The sequence below is a fragment of the Maylandia zebra genome, linkage group LG7 (assembly GCF_041146795.1).
Source record: "Maylandia zebra isolate NMK-2024a linkage group LG7, Mzebra_GT3a, whole genome shotgun sequence".
In the NCBI taxonomy this organism is placed as follows: domain Eukaryota; kingdom Metazoa; phylum Chordata; class Actinopteri; order Cichliformes; family Cichlidae; genus Maylandia; species Maylandia zebra.
In genome coordinates, this window is record NC_135173.1 from 8,988,418 (window position 1) to 9,005,131 (window position 16,714).

Sequence of the window (16,714 nt, forward strand, 5' to 3'; positions counted from 1 at the left end):
GAGTAGAGATTAAAGCTGTTAATATATATAAAAGTATATCCATCCATCCATTCACTTCCGCTTATCCTTTTCAGGGTCGCAGGGGGCGCTGGAGCCTATCCCAGCTGTCATAGGGCGAGAGGCGGGGTACACCCTGGACAGGTCGCCAGTCTGTCGCAGGGCCAACACACAGGGACAGACAACCATTCGCACTCACATTCACTCGCACCTTCACACCAATTTGGATTATCCAATTAACCTATCTCCACAAGCTGCATGTCTTTGGACGGTTGACATCTTACTTTGACCCAGAAATCAGTTCGGGCTAATAAAAATGAGAAATAAAAATTACTTTATCAAACTCATAAACAATCATGTAATAAAGTGAGCAGTGACCAACTGCCTTGTTATCAGCACCACAGTTCAAAAGTCAGCATGCATGTTCATATTGGAGGGGACAGAAGCAGATTAGTGCGTGTGTCTCAAGAAGGAAGTCACCTGGATTTTCAAATGTATACCATGTGCATCTACTAGGAGGCTGAGGGGTAGCACTGGCAGCATCAGTATTTTTTGCACTGCAGAAGCTGTAGTAGAATAGTTACTATTAAAATCAACATGGCTGTTTTTTTGTCATTTGGCAACACCTTTTTTTCTACATGTGCTTCCCAGCTGTGCTTGTTCCTGAAGCAGAAGTTGTTCAGAGGTTACCACAGTGCCTGATGTTGTCTTTCCCAGTGTTAGACAACTCAGCGCATTTCTTAGACTGAACATCTCCAAGGTCCAATAAACCTGCAGAGTCCTGTTGAATTTTGGGATATTTTTTGTCTCATGGATGAATAAGAAGAATATATTGGAGGGGGTTTGGAGCTCCTCCTCCTCCTCTCATATCCGAATGGACAAAAGCTTTTCCCCTTTGGGTGTCAGGCCTATAATGTGGACATTAGCAGTGCAACAACTTTCACCATGCGGTTTCTGCCCCATTGTAGCTCCACAGGTGCGTTTTTATGTCTCTTACGGATAGATTACGTTTTAATGCAAGCACTGTGTTTGAATGAGTGTGAGTTCTTTTTTTTATTATGCCGTTTGTCATAAATGTATTTCTGTGACTTAGTTTATGTATTTTGTATGTATTTACACTCTGTGTTACTGCTATATAAATGTAAGTACTTACTTTAAATAATGCAACAAATGCAAGATTGTTTTAAATGGTTAAAATTAGGTTTTGAAAACTTAATTTCAACTAGATAGCAAGAGTTTTTGGATTTGGTTAAGACAGCTCGTGCTCAGAGTTACATATTTAACTATCATCAGACAGATCTGACCTTGTAGTATTTAAAATGTATTTTTTATGCATGTACGTACACAGTATTAGATTTTGTGAAGGATTAGAAATTTTAGGATCATAAATTTCTGTCTGTGTAGGTTTGTGCTCACAAATGTGTGTGACGGTAAAATTTAATAAGTTATGCTTGTAAAAAACTTTTTTTTTATATTCATGATAATATGGTAATAATAATAGCTGATTTATGTCAACCTGTGCACTTATAAAATGACGTTTCCTAAATTGTTTTGCTCTCATATCTTTTAGCATTTTGTTCTGCTTCACCTCCACAGCCATTTGAAATTTTCCATTGTTCAAGGCACAGAGGAACAGATGAACCAGCACCTAATGCAGCCCTTCCGTCAGTGCACAGAGAGAACAGACAATACCAGCCATATTACAGGGGCTGCTGCTCACACCGAGGGCTTAATTCAAGTAGAAAGATTTATGTTAACAGAGAGCAGCCATACTTCCCAGGCCTAAATGAAGTGTACTTCACTTTGCTGCCAGCCTTTTGGTTTTAAGTGACCTTTAAAGCTTTACCTGATGGATATAGATATGTGCTGTGAGCAGTTCAGTTAAACACTGATTTTTAGTCTAGGTATCTTAGAGAAGCACTCATAGAGCCCTTAGAAAACTTAAAGAAAGTGATTTGGATTTAAAATGTAACCAAAATTTATAATAATATGTAATATGAAGCTATAACTTGGTTAGCATGATATCTTAAAGGTGAAATTCATTGGTTCCCTCCAACAGAAACAATATATACACCACAGGTATATACGTACCTGTGCTTTGAGTGACTGATATCTCATTATGTAATTTCACAGGTATTTCTGTCTTGTTTTCAGATCAGTGGAGCACACACTGCTACGTGCTATGTTTGTTCCTCCTCATCAACTGCTTTGGAGCAGCTTCTCCCCTTTATGCTCCTCCCGCGCCAACAGGTCTCCTCTCTGCTTTCTCTGCCACGCAAACCAGTAGCGTGGTGGGAGGCAAGCAGAAGGCAGTGACCTTCAACAGGCTCGTGGTCAACATCGGACGGGATTTCAATCCAGACACTGGCCACTTCCGCTGTCGCATCCCCGGGGCTTACTATTTCTCCTTCTCTGTGGGGAAATTTCCCAAAAAAATGCTTTCTGTCATCCTGGTGAAGAACGGAGAGGAGGTGCAGGCTATAGCTTATGACGACTTCCGCAAGAAAGGGAGAAAAGTTCAGAGCCAAAGTCTTATGATCGGTTTGAAGAAAATGGACATAGTGTGGTTGCGCTTGCAGCCTAGCCCCCAGTATGCTTTGTACAGCAACGCTGGGCCTTACATCACCTTCTCAGGTTACCTGGTCTATCCTGATGCCATGGCAACCAGCTACATCAGCAACCACTTGTCTACACCTGCTCTACCCTACCCAAACTGTCCACCTCAGGTCAGAGGCCAGAGAGAGCAGCCGCGGTCTGCCTTCTCAGTAGCACGGACATCAACCCTCATGGGTCACAGCAGCTGGACACAAGAAAAGCCACCAATCACCTTTGATGTAGAATATGTCAACATAGGGGGCCATTTCAACAAAACCTCTGGCCGCTTCACCTGCCACTTCCCAGGGGTCTACTTCTTCGCCTTCACTGTGGGGAAACACCCTCGTAGGGCTGTTTCAGTGAAGCTGATGACCGGGAAGGGTGAGGTGCAGGCGATGGTGTTTGATGATGACACATCAAAGAGAAGGGAAATGCAGAGTCAGAGTTTGTTGCTGTCTCTCAGCAGGGGCGACAGCGTGTGGCTGTACAGTCAACAGGATGAGCGCTTTGCTGTTTACAGCAACCAGGGCAGGTACACCACGTTCTCAGGCTTCATGGTTTATCCAGATACAGAAACACCTGCCACCAGCCAGGAGGACAGAGGTCACCTATAAATGTCTTAAGGTTGTAGCTGTTTTTTGTTCCCAGCCTGCAGTTTATCTCCACGTCAATGAGTCAGGTAGAATATTTAAACTGTGGTCAGCATAGTTTAACAGATTCCTCTCTCTCTTTCTTTTTGTAACATTTTGTTTGTTTTTATTAAACAGTGTTATTCCAAAAGGTAACATTTGTTGCCACCAGATGGTGCTATGATACAGCTAAGTGCAATGTTCTCTTAGAAAATCTGTGATACAGTTTGGGTTTAGGTGCACAGATACAACTATCTGAGAATTTTCATTTTAAAAAAGTGAACATTGCATGACAAAAAAAAAACGTTGTAAATGATGTAAAGTTTATTCGAATTTATGTACTACAAAATGTAGACTTAGAGTTGCACCATGTTAAAGTTATTTAACTTTTATTTGTAGAAAGATCTGATTAAATGATTTGTGTGCATTTTGGGAAAATGATAAATAAATTTCCTTAAATGAGTTTTACATATGTTCTTTTTTTTTCTTCTAAATCAAACAAATGCTGGTTTGTGGATGAAAATAAACCTAAGATAAACCTAGAGATTAGACACGGGGCGATATTGGCTCAAGAGTTGGCATTTTGTCTTGTAATCGGAAGGTTGCCGGTTCGAGACCCGGCTCCGACAGTTTCCATCGTCGTGTCCTTCACCAAGACACTTGTGGTGGTGGTCAGAGGGCCCGGTCGCACCAGTGTCCGGCAGCCTCGCCTCTGTCATTGTGCCCCAGGGCAGCTGTGGCTACAATGTAGCTTGCCATCACCAGTGTGTGGATGACTGAATGTAGTGTATAGTGCTTTTGGGTCCTTAGGGATTAAGCCCTATACAAATACAGGCCATTTACCATTTAATTAAGGATTTTTATAACATATTATAACACGGGACTCAACATCTGATAAATCTCTTTCCAAACATGAATCCCTAAATGTTGCCATTTCTACTTAAGCTCTTAAAGCTTCTAATTCACAGCACCATTACCACCAGAAAGAGAAAAAGAGCCAAACATTTATCTTAAATAATCTTTATTGGCAATTAGAAAATTGGTTAAAACATGCAAAAAAAAAAAAAAAATCCCTCAGTCACGGCCCTCTAATTGAGACGCCTTTGTTTGGCCAGATGGCTACCTACAGGCATAAATAAGGAATAAAAAGTCAATGTTTCTGGAAGATGTAAAAGTGAAAGATTATACAAATATGATCAAGCAGAAAAGGTGACAATGTTTTGTTTTTTTTTGGTTTTGCTTACTCTTTATTGAATAACTGCATCCCAGATGTTGTGACTAACTATTATAAAAACTATTTCCAGGTAAACCCTTTTTTTCTTGAAAATATTTATTCAGGCAGATCGTAGGATTCACCCATTATCACACTTAATCTAAGCCTTCCACTTCTTAGGAGCACACCGTGGCTTTCCAGTGTTTGTACTTGTTTGACTAATCAAAGTTTTGCATGATATACACAGTAAAAAAAAAAAAGGTTGGCCAAATCACAATATTTGAACAGGAGCCTCTTTGTCTGTGAATGGTTAAAAATAATAGAGTAATCCATGAGAAAGGCACAAGCAGCACTCTAAACCAATCACTACATGACTAATGCCAATGTCATGGCTTCACAACAGAGGCTGGGAAAGGACTGTATGTTTGAGCTATGATGTTGTCTTGTAAGTTAATGTCCACATTATCACCCCTGTGTTACCGCCTTCTTCTCTCGTCCTGGCCCGTCACTGCACATCCCAGATCTCACAGAGCAGCGGGGTAAATTTGTGGTCATCCGTTCTCCAGGATGTGAGCATCTCCGCGTGGAAGTGGTTGAGCGTTCTCAGCTCTGTCAGACGGCCCAGGAGACGAGCGAAGTACTGCGGCTGCTGCGGATGCTGCAGGGCGCACAGCTTCCTCAGCACATCCAGCATGGGCTCCTGAAGTCTCTCAACAGCCTGCTGATCTTTGACATAAGGCCGATCTGGAGAGGAATAGAGTGGATAGTGATCATCATCTTCACAGAAATCAAAATTTGAATCAAATATTACTTTAGGAAACAATGCCGTCAATGCCGTTAACACTATTTTTGGGGGGGCTCACCTGGTGTCAGGATGGTTACGGCAGTAAGGAGAGCTTGTTCCTCCTGTGCCATGTGGAGTTCGCTGATGCTTTTGTAAAAGTTGAACATGGGTGTAATGAAGTCTTGTGATATACCTGCAGAAAAAGAAAGCAACATATTTTTTTCTAATAAAATAGAAAGTTTTATATATAAAGTCAGTGAATAGTAAATAAACAAGTCCTCAAAGTAAGAAGCCATCTCTTAAGCTTTGGTTTAATTACTTAGAGTAATTCAATTTCTGTTGTTGTTGTTCATGTTGTGGAAGAGCCAATAAACATGTTTATACTGACTGGAAGTGCTCTAAACACAGTAAACTGACCTTCCCAAATTAATAATAAAAAGTCTTTGATCTGCAGCTCTATGCAGACAATGTTAGTCTGTGCACTAACTTGATGGATAATAAAGGATTGTCGATGCTGCTGAAAGCTGGCGAGGTTTTATAGTTTTAAGATGCACAGAGACGGCCTGTTTTATGTAACAGCCTGTACTTTGACCAGGATAATCTATAACGTTGTATTATACTATTCATTTTATTTATTTAAAAGATGCTGTAAAGTTTTTCATGTAAAATACATTCAGTTTTAAGCTTTTACAGCTAATATGATCAAAGACTGGAGTCTCTCAAAGTTAAATCAAAATCACATATACAGGGTCTGAGGTGGATGTGCTCTGCTGCATTGTGGTGAGAAGAGTGGGGAGGAGGTGGATGAAGGTGTGAGAGAAGCGAGGCAAAGGAGAGAGCGAAGAAAGAGTTTTTTATGAGTGAATTGTATTCAGTATGTGAAGCCATCAGAAATTACGACACAATTATTTGCAGTTAATCATAGATCTTATCCTTATCCTAGCCCTGTGTCAGATTGGTGACCTGTCCACAGTGTGCCCCGCCTCTTGCCCTATGGTAGCTGGGATAGGCTCCAGCCTATATGAATAAACATATTTCATATACATATTTCAAACTACTCTCTATATTATTTAAAAGTTTTTGTTTAGTATGCTCTTGCACGTTGGCAGCATTTCCTGATATTAAAGCTCTTCAGCTAGCAGAGGGTGCCTGTCTGCTCGGGCACATTATCGAGCTTTCAGAAATGCCAGCGGGGCTCAGAGGGAGAGAAGTGGACAATAGCACTTCTGATGTTTTGATAAGAAACAATGGCCTCCTCAGACAGCTTTGACCACTTATTCTCCCAGACTGGCCTTTACTGTGAATATCTCTTATAGGCACTATTCACACCACAGCAGCACTGAGGGACCCAGTGATGCGCACACACGCCTGCCATCACCGCTGCTGTCTGTCTAACTGTCCAACCTGGTTGACATAATGACACCCCACATTAATATAAAAGATTTTTTCTTTTAAAGGAGACAACACAGGGGACGTGAGCAAAAATCTATAGGTTTGGATTAAAACAGCAGAAGAAACTCATGCGCTGTAATAAATCAATCCCAGAAAAGCCCCTCTCCTTTAATCTGCAAGCATGGATGCACATGTAGCGCCGAACGGAGTGAAACAATAGCCAGTGAAGGTGTGTGCTCATGCGTAATCTATACCCAGCCAGAGATCAACAGGTCAGCATACGTAACCGACACAGATCAAATATTAATCAAGGACCTGAAAGACTTAGCTGCTTGGCTGCAGAAGACCAAGACTGCTGAAGGTCATGAAGCAAGAGCTGCACACATAAAAACCTGCATCTGCTATAACTGCTGAATATCTGCACCGACACATTTATAGGTGCTGCTGTAGACTCACCACTCTTCCGTATCCTCTCCTCTAAAAGTTGCGCGTATCCAGTGGGCATCTTTTTGCTGAAAACCTGAGCTGAGCGCAGATATGTGGCTTCCACAGCTGAACCCTTCAGCAGAGCAATCTGATCTTCGTGATCCAGAGACAGAAACCCTATGACAGTCATAACACTTGTCATTACAACAGGCAAGATACTGTGTTTTTACTTTACGTACTCTCCCAGCATCTGTCATGCCTCTGTCCATGACCTTAAGATAACACTGCAGTGTGCTCCACAGGATTGGTAAAAAGAAAAAAGAATTACCTGGAATACTTTTTGTAAACTCCACCAAAACTTGAACTTGACTTGTTGCCACTTCTGTCAGTAGAAGAAAGTTTTCATCTGCGCTGTACTGTTCTTGTAGCTTGAGGAAAAAACAGCGGGAAAAACAGATCAGAGGGAAGAGGGAGCAAACAGCAAAAACTCCACAAAGCAAACGAATAAAACAGTCTCGGCGGCATGTAGTCATGCAAACATTATTTCACCCAACAAGCTGGTGCTGCTTGTCTGATGTCTGTGCATACAGGTTTTATTTTCTTAGCTGCATTCCCAGCAGCCAGTTTTTATCAGCACTGTTCGCCTGGTTATTTAATATCAATATTTCTGTTTCGTACCAGCTTTTTAGCAAAATCTTGAGGAATCTGATGTTTGTTATAAGCATCCACGATGAGTTTCATGAGTGCCTGCTGCTCTTTGGTGAGTTCAACTTTTTCCTGGATTTAAAGAGAAAATCAAAAACAGCCCATCATTGACGTCTTCTGTGCCTGTTTGAGAGCATCAGCGAGCTCTGAGGACATCTGCAGATGTTGAGGTTACCTTTGACAGTCTGGTGGTGGAGGTGACCTGCTTGTTGTCGACATTCTCTGGCCCCTCCGTCTCATCCCCAGTCGACTGTCCTGGGGAGGCCTTGGTGTTCTTCCGCAGCCTTTTAGATTTACACTGGATCTCTGTCAGCAGGCCTGTCAGTAGCGACGAAGGATTCACTTTGCGTGTTAAATACCTTGCAGGTTTTTAATGCAGCGGCAGTGCTGAATGTTTATTTTCATCTATGATGGCTTTGGTCAAACTAATTACTATCTATGTGCAACAAGCAGGCAGATTACTGCAACTCTTGCTGTTTACTATTTTAACATCACATCATAATGTGAACTGCACTCTACTAAATGTGATTCCTTTTCTACCTTATTCCTTCCCCAAAACACTGCAACTGCCTCTACTTTAGATTTCTCTGATCAATTGCATAATAAGTTTACACTTAAGATAGTGCTGAGAAGAGAAGCGTTCTCAGTAACCATCTGTCTTCTCACATTTTGATCAAAAATCTAACTCACTAGTCTCTTGTTGAGGCAGCAGATAGAGAGTCGTGAATGACTTTCACCCTGCATTATTCATCACATCTTCTCTGTACTATTTATGAGCAACAGGAGTCCAGCCTCTCATTCTTCTCTTTTCAGCTGACAGCTCTATAATAGACCCCAATAATCCTCCAATACCCAGTTTCAGAAAAGTGGGTGCTCCTATTTACAGATTTTGCCTTCAGTTTGAGGTAAGCTCAGCATTTGAAACTATAGAGACAACTGAGAAACATCAACTTAAGGCAAAAATCACTTTAGCAAATGTGTCATGTTCTTATTTTTTTTAATGCAGCTTAAACAGATAAACAGATGTTTGTACTGTGTGATATGTACTGACATGTAATCCCCCATTAAAATCCAACAGCCCATGTCAGAATGGAAAATGTACACTTATATTTAGCAGTCTCTCTTAATCATAATAAGTAGATGTTACTGTGGGAACACGTTAACGCTCTTTAAAAAAATAATCCCTGTTTCAGCATCCTCGAATGCAGCGATACTCACATTCTGCCAGCATGCCCATCTCCTTGCACTTTCTCAGCCGGCACTCCTGGCATTTCCGGCGCATGTACATGTCCATCTCACAGTTTCCGCCACTCTTGCATTTGTACACAGCGTTTTTGGTGATGCTCCGTCTGAAGAAACCTGAACGTGGTAAAAATAAAAATGTATTAACAACAAGGGACGCCGATATGTTATGATCTTTAATGCGCACATGAGTGTTTGCCAGTTAATCACTGGATTTTTAGGGAATTTGACACAACGTTCCTAAACCCCCAACCTCACCCTGAAAGGTCGTGGTGGATCAATGCACCTGTCTAAGCCTGGTTGTGCTGGAGAGCTTTTTTTTTCCTATTAAAAAGGAAGTTTTTCCTTCCCACTGTCACCAAGTGCTTGCTCATAGGGCGTCATGTAATTGTTGGGGTTTTTTTTTAATATCGTTATCATCATTGTAATATAAAGCTCCTTGAGGTGATGGATGTTGTAAATTTGCACTATATCAGTTGAACTGAATGTTCAGAATCTACCTTTATACTACATAAGCCTAAAAAAGAGCTGATTAAACAATTATCATTCCTTAAAGTTATTTTTGTGTTATCTTAATCCTTTACAGTGTCATTTAGACTGTGAACATTTAGCAACTCACGGAAAGAAAGGAAAGGCTAGGCAACTAAGCGCTATTAAAAATCTTGGAAGCTCGTTTAAATTACAGGAGAAAAAAATCATCCATGACTAAAATTTCAGGTAATTATCTCATAACTTAGAGTTTGTTCAGAATTTTGACATACCTAACTCAGATTCTTGATTAACCCAACAAGTTCTGACTGGCATTTTTTTTCCACTGGCAGAAACAAAGCTTCCATAATCTGCATCGATAAATTGTGTGAGTTATTAATCTCTGGCTCTCTTCCACAGTGCGTCTTTTGTCCTGTCTCCCTCCCCTTATCCCCAACCAGTCTTGTCAGATGGCTGTCCCTCGCTGAGCTTGGTTCTCCCGGAAGTTTCTTACTGTTAAAAGGAAAATTTTCCTTCCCACTGTCACCAAGCTCTTGCTCAGAGGAGGTCTTCTGATTGTCAGAGTTTTCTCTGTATTGCAATTTAAAGCACTTTATTGTTGTAGTGATTTGGCGCTATACAAGTAGAACGCAACTGAACTGAGATGAACTGAAGTGAATGGAGAGACGAATGCTGTGGCGTTTGTTACTCTGACTGGCAAAAATGAAAAAAATAAAAGTTATGTTACAGCTTCTGTATCAGGTCGTGACATAAGTTATGTTATTTTAAACATAAATGTCAATGTCATAATGTGTGTGTCATTACTTTTGCTTATGCTGAATACTTTTGTTTTGTTTTTTTGTGGTATTGGTACTTAGAAAGTAAATAAAGGATCAGCTCCAGATTCCAGCTTTCTATAAATGATAGTGTTACTATACTCGGAAAAAACTCGAGTTACTGCTTCACTAACTGTTCTAATTTAGTTGTATATTGAACCCAACTGGGTTTAATCCAAACACCACACTAATAAGTTATACCCGGAGTACTGACATGCACTCACACACACTCACACACACGCTCAGAATAACCGTGGAACAGTTAGCAGACATTCTGACATCATTAAGCACAATGGCATGCAGTAGAGTAACTGAGCTCAGGTTGCTCGTGCATTGTACAGCCGAAAGCTGAGAAGGAACCCAATCTGGTGGCAGTACCAGGTAGACCTGAGCCTATTCTCAGTCAAATGGCAGGACAGGTCAGCAGCCACACTCCTGGCATTGTCCCACTTCACAGTGTGGAATTACACTTATATCGTTTCACCCTGTTGTTTGGCAGGATCCACACCAAATCAACAGCGTCATAAAGACATGGTGACAGCAGAGTGGTGGCCTTCAGCAGTTCATCCCCAAGTTAATGATTTGTAAAAGGGACAAAAAGAGTTGTAAAGTCCTTGCTCTTACTGTAAGATTGCCTAATTTTATTGTTTTTTGTTACCTTAAAATCAGCTTCAAACCCTTCAGTGTATGATTGCGTAGTTAACCTCCTGTCCCTATGGATGTACGAAATAAATGGTATTTTGTTCTCAGTGTACAGCAGCTGTAAAGGATAACAGATTTAAAAAACAGTTTTTACAGGAACTGAGTAAGGTATCAGGTCCAGCATTGGAGCCGCTTACACAGGCATTTCAAACTGTTGAAGACATCTGGAATTAACAAGATTGTAAAAGCATGTTTTCTCTTCTCCATTTGTTTGAACTGTAGATTTAAACACATCGTCATCATGGTTAGACCCCTTAAAGTCAACAGCTAAACACAATAACATGATGTTGGAATTTGGGGCAAATGTCATTCAGCTCGTTATTATGCAGTTGCATCCTAGACACAGTCAGTCTTAGATGAAAACATTGTAAAAGATTTTTTTAAAGTGGAGATATTCTTGTTCGTGTTGCTGTTCTTATGTTTGACACCCCTGCACTAAAGCATTGTGAAGCCACTGCAGAAGTACCTTTACTTCTTTCTAATGGCTAGCAGGGGCAACTCCTCCAGGTACAATAAGAAACATGACTGTATTGAAAAGCTGGTAATTTTATCATTAGTTTATGGTCTCAATTTCAATAGAAGATTAATCAACCACAATATGCTTTAGGATAAGCCAACCTTTTCATTACCAGGTCGCTCCCATATGAGTATGCAGATTCCATCAGTTCCCACCCCTTACTCATGACATCCGGTTTGAGTCACCGAGGCCATGACATTGAAATTGCTCTGCTTGGGCCTTTGTAACAGGACATCGCGGACCAACGCCTCTGTCAGTGCGACCCAGGGTGGCTGTGGCTACAATGTAGCTTGCCATCACCAGTGTGTGAATGTGTGTGTGAATGGGTGGATGACTGGATGTGTAAAGCGCTTTGGGGTCCTTGGGGACTAGTAAAGCCCTATACAAATACAGGCCATTTACCATTTTACCATTTACCAACTGATGATGTCACCCTGGTTACGTATTATTTTTTAGGATGTCTGTGCTTTCACTAAAGTAAAGGATTTTATTGCTTTATTCTCCACTGTATTCAACCCTGTTTTTATTCTATCAAAGTTTTTCATTTCCCACGAGGCCCACCCATGTCATCCTTGATAAGTCACCACATTTAGAAAATCCCTAAATTGCTAGTGTCTTTCAGCTCCACCAATTGCTCTTATCATTACACTGTAAAGAAGACAGGCTATTTAGAGTAACAGTTACAGTTAAGGATCACACTGCTGTTTCCTGTTCTACGTCTCACCTTTACATCCCTCACAAGTGAGAGCATTATAGTGGTATCCAGAGGCCTTGTCTCCACATACAACACACAGTTCCTCCCCTTTAACCCTTCCAGCTTGTGACAGGTGCCGGCTTCTCTTGCACACAGCCGGCACAACAGAGGAGCCCTCCTCCATCTCCGCCTCATAGCTGCCCTCGAGGGGTCCTTTCCTCAGTTCATATATCCCTGTGTGTGAATACCATTCGTCTCCATTATACTGTGGGTAGTAGTTCTGAGTGGAATAGTATGGAGTGGAAGACACTGTTGGCTCCATGAATTGATACTGCATGCTGGGATAGCTGGTGAAGGGTAAGATGTCAGGATCCTGCAGGAGAGGGCTGCCTTGATCTGTGAGGATATCTAAGAGAAGAAGAGAAATGACATGTGGCTTCATCTTAGTCAAATGTAATCAGAGACGCAGTACAGTTGTTGCAGTTTTAATATGAACAAGTTACTTGAATAATAAAGTTCCTTGAAAAGCTAAAGTGTCAAAGTGTTAAAATATTAAAAGAAAAGCTTTGCAACGGTTGACTCCTGCCTTTAAACTAGCTTTACTAAAGGCAAGGTAAAAAAAAATTCCAACCATAGAGAATTAGTAGACTCTTACATGACAGTAACACCGGGACAACCAACAGATTACATGACAAAAGATAAGCACAGACACGGAGGACAATCAGGGGACGTGAACAGATTGAGATAATCAGCCAGGAGAGGGAAGTAGAAGCAGACACATGATACAAGAGGCAACTATTGTAAAAAAAAATAATACAATACAATAAAACAGGAAGTAGGAACAACACCTAAGGAGAGAAACACAGACACATAAGGCCATTTACCATAAATAAATTTGACACAGAGGAACTGGCACGGGAGAGTAAACAGAAAATACTGAGGCAACAACGTAACTAAATAAGTTAGGGAGCGGATGAAGAACTGAAGGCTCAAAATACAAAAGTATATACATCAAGATAAAGCTACAAGCTAAAATCCAAGAAAAGAATATCAAATAAACCGTCGTATAGAAATCCAAAAATCAAAACTCTGCTTCCAAGAATTGTAAACCGTGACGGTTAAACAAAGTTTAAGGTTTAACTACTTTCTTATAACTATAAACTATAAACCCATAAATGATTAACAACCTGCTTACACGGAGGACATTGTGGCCTTTAGAATTAGATTTAACAGCACAATGAACAAAATTACACATTTGCAAGTGATATCCAGTCGAAGAATGTTAACAGGATCGTACTTTTGGTTCATTATTACATACTGATGAATTTTATAACCTTCATATACAACTTATCAGGGATGACTATTGACAAGACAACACAATGCAATCATCTCTTGACTAAAGTGACTGTGAAATGTTAAATTTTGCTTTTAAAGCCATCAGACCACCTAATACTAGCAGAATATCAGTATAGTATAATGTAACACTGACCTCTTGAAGACTTAGTCTGGACCATGGCCATTTCCGTGAGCCCAAACACACAGATTATTTTGAAACTTTGCTCTCTGATCCACACTGTCCAGCTGTGCTCTGTTCAAGTCTATCTTTCCTTTTATTAACCAAAACAGTCATCTTCAATTTCTTCCTTTCGATCGGCGTGCTTTTCCCAAAAGATCTGAGTACAGTACCTACTGTAGCAACTTGGCACTTGCTTGAGTAATCCCAGAAAGAGCAAAGGTTGTCACAGCTACTTATTAACCACATAGTCACATTTCTTCACACTGCAAGTAGCCAGCTGATATCAGAAGTCATTTCCAGATGTGGACACAGGTACAAGCTGACTGCTACTGTTCAGTGAGCTTGAATTTGTGGACAGGTCAGATGGTCATGCAATTGTTCGGAGGAATTTGAGCATCCATAAATGCTTTACAGGTGCTGGATGAGAGTCACCTATTGTTAGTTGATATTTTCATTCAAAATTAAGATCTGATTTCTAAAGTAGGCGATAGCAGATGTGCAGAGTGTACTTTTTACTTTAAAAAATAATTTCGTTCAGCTTGTTAGTGGAAGATTGGCGTTCTGTTGCCACTCACTCAGAGTTGTTACAGACCCTTAGTCACTGGCAGATAACTGACTATTGTGACAGAAAAATGCCACAAAGTAGCCTCAAACTATTAAACGTATGTTTGTTTACAGGTGACTGTGAATTAGTAATAAATCATCAATAAATTATATCTTTGCAAATGGTCTAATATTCAGTTCTTGCTGAAACCCTGACTAGTGGCTGAGAGCTTCGCTTTGGTTAAATCAGTTCACTGATACTCATGGTTGTGTTTGTACTGTCTGCGCTCATGGCTCCTTCATCTGTACATAAAAACCTGTACAGAAACTTCTGTTCTAAAAATGTGCTAAAGAGTAGGGTGAAGGTTAAGGCTAGGACTGGGTTTTTATGGTGCATGCATGACTCATCTATTAATGTGTATTTACTCCAACGTTGTCTTTACTAGAACTTAGCTTGAGTGATATCCTACTATTTCTCTTGTTACTTAGCACTAATTAGCAGGGATCCCCATCTTTAAACTGCACTCAATGAGTCTGTCAATGCAGCCTGCCAATTAATCTTTCTACTGTTAGAACTGGAATTCAGCACTGCCCTCCTCTCATACAAACTTGATCACTTGTAGCTCCTAAAATCAAACCTGCAACAATTTCAAGCTTCAAAATAGTTCACAGACCCATGCATGGGTGATGCCAGGGTGGCTACAGCCATCTTTTATATATGGTTTCTTGTTTTATTGTTCTAAACACTAGTACAAGTTAAATGCAGCGATGATTTCCCCATGCTTGTACTGATTATAATTGCAAAGAATGTTGTCACTTGCTCAGTTTTGATTTTGTCTTTCTGTAAACTTACCATAAAAGTGGGAACTCTCTAAGATGGAGAATTCATCGTTGGGTGGGAGCTGCAGTGGTCCCACCACATTGATGTCGGGGCCCATCCACTCATTCATTCAGGAGCGTTGTCTGTCACCGCCTCAGAAAACACAGGTTGGACTGGGCTGGAAAGCAGTCACACGCTTTGAATTTGGGGAGCTCTGTAACAAGCATGAAAAAGTGATTTGTCAACCGAGATGAAGCAACGCAAGTCCCTTAGACGTCTGCGCCCCGCTGGAATTAAAAATCATCTTGGGAGTCTCCACATCATTGCACCTGACAGGTCTCTCCCACGCTGGGAAGAGATGTTCGGTGCTTCCCTACAGAGAGGTGGAGGATGAAGGTCAGATGACCAGACTGCCGCAGGAAGACCAAGTCATGGAAAGAGGTCTGTTCTTTCTTTCTGTTATTGCCTGTCCCGTTACAGATTCATGTAAGACTGTGTCATTAGTATGACAAGATCATTGTCTCTGTTAATTTGATTTCACTGAACATATATGGAGGCCTCACCTGTTAGCAAACAGCACTGCTTATTAAATCTTATATTAAAATCTGGACAGCTGAGGAGATTGAAAGCATCGCGTACAATATCTTAATACCAGTTCTCAAATGTGTCAGAGGGCTTTCTGCTGCTAGGGACAAAATATGTTCCCATGTGAGACATGACTTTTATAGACCTCACCAGCCACATTTTTAATTAACTAGGTGTAATTTCCCTTGAGTCTAAAGCTACCCACAAGAATTCAGAAACCCGCTGCCCACACTTCAACCAAATCTTCAAACAATGCCACACCACAGCCTTAATAATAAGTCACCAGTAAATTAGAAATATGTTCGTTCTCAATCTCACAATTCTTACCTTCTCTTTGGCAGCTGAGGTTGAGTTCCTTCTTGCTGAATTTTTCCTTCCTGTGACTTTTTCTTTTCTTTTTCTTTTTTTGGTTTGGGAGGGGGGAATATCCACGCTGTGAGCTACAACTCCATCAATACTTTCTAATGAACATTAAGCTGCTGGTGCCTGGACATCATTGAGACCATGTGTGACTAAGTTGGGGTCAGGGAGAAATGGAGGGTGGTTATTAATTAACCCTCCTCCCTATCCAAGCCAAATCCCTCTTTATCTGAATAAGACAACAGGCTACCGCATGAATTCCCACCCACATACACAAACATCACACACATGGAGCCATATCCAGTCATTAGCATGACACAAAAACTGGTATGAGTGGGAGCCCGCCGAGTATAAGCCATGTCTGTTAAAATCATCTAACAGTTCACTTGTAATAATGAAAGCCGGGGAGAGCTGTGGATTTTGAGCGATATGTTTGTTTTCCTTTACAATATTTTCATGAGTGCAAAAAAAATTGAGGTATAATGGAAAGCTTCTGAAAGCAAATGTGTGGCAATAGCTCCTATCTGTCCTTGAACTGATTCTACCCATTTTATCATGTCATTGGAGTATGCAGTACCAGTCTACACCAGATTTGTTTGTTCTGGCACTCCGCAGACCCCAGGGTACCTGCCCTATTGTCTGTGTACATTCTAAGACGAGCATGCACACTGGAAAATGTTCTTCTCTTTA

At 40.8% G+C, this 16,714-nt stretch overlaps 2 protein-coding genes across 3 annotated transcripts; one reads left to right on the forward strand and one right to left on the reverse strand.

Moving 5' to 3' along the window:
• The first annotated feature begins 688 nt into the window (after positions 1 to 688).
• c1qtnf13 (C1q and TNF related 13) lies at positions 689 to 3,689 on the forward strand. The gene is made up of 2 exons (XM_004563462.4): positions 689 to 973; positions 2,152 to 3,689. The coding sequence occupies exons 1-2, from the start codon at positions 943 to 945 to the stop codon at positions 3,204 to 3,206; spliced, it is 1,086 nt and encodes a 361-aa protein (XP_004563519.1). The 5' UTR covers positions 689 to 942; the 3' UTR covers positions 3,207 to 3,689.
• Positions 3,690 to 4,226: 537 nt separating this feature from the next.
• nr1h4 (nuclear receptor subfamily 1, group H, member 4) lies at positions 4,227 to 16,177 on the reverse strand. Of its 2 annotated transcripts, XM_004563463.4 has the most exons (10): positions 15,992 to 16,177; positions 15,113 to 15,293; positions 12,231 to 12,608; positions 8,960 to 9,100; positions 7,917 to 8,059; positions 7,715 to 7,813; positions 7,365 to 7,464; positions 7,067 to 7,213; positions 5,298 to 5,411; positions 4,227 to 5,178 (listed from the first exon to the last, which is right to left on the reverse strand). In XM_004563463.4, the coding sequence occupies exons 2-10, from the start codon at positions 15,207 to 15,209 to the stop codon at positions 4,940 to 4,942; spliced, it is 1,458 nt and encodes a 485-aa protein (XP_004563520.2). In that variant the 5' UTR covers positions 15,210 to 15,293; positions 15,992 to 16,177; the 3' UTR covers positions 4,227 to 4,939. The 2 variants fall into 2 exon arrangements, with proteins under 2 accessions (XP_004563520.2, XP_004563521.2); XM_004563464.4 differs by lacking the exons at positions 15,113 to 15,293; positions 15,992 to 16,177 and adding an exon at positions 13,690 to 13,936.
• Between the last annotated feature and the right edge of the window lie 537 nt (positions 16,178 to 16,714).

Coding starts and splice junctions, on each gene's coding strand:
- c1qtnf13 (XM_004563462.4), top strand. CDS start 943: ATGCGGTTTCTGCCCCATTGTAGCTCCACAG. Junction 974..2,151: donor GCCCCATTGTAGCTCCACAG/GTGCGTTTTTAT, acceptor TCTTGTTTTCAG/ATCAGTGGAGCACACACTGC.
- nr1h4 (XM_004563463.4), bottom strand. CDS start 15,209: ATGAATGAGTGGATGGGCCCCGACATCAATGTGGTGGGACCACTGCAG. Junction 7,465..7,714: donor AAGATTTTGCTAAAAAGCTG/GTACGAAACAGA, acceptor TTTTTCCTCAAG/CTACAAGAACAGTACAGCGC. Junction 5,412..7,066: donor GGAGAGGATACGGAAGAGTG/GTGAGTCTACAG, acceptor CTTTTTCTGCAG/GTATATCACAAGACTTCATT.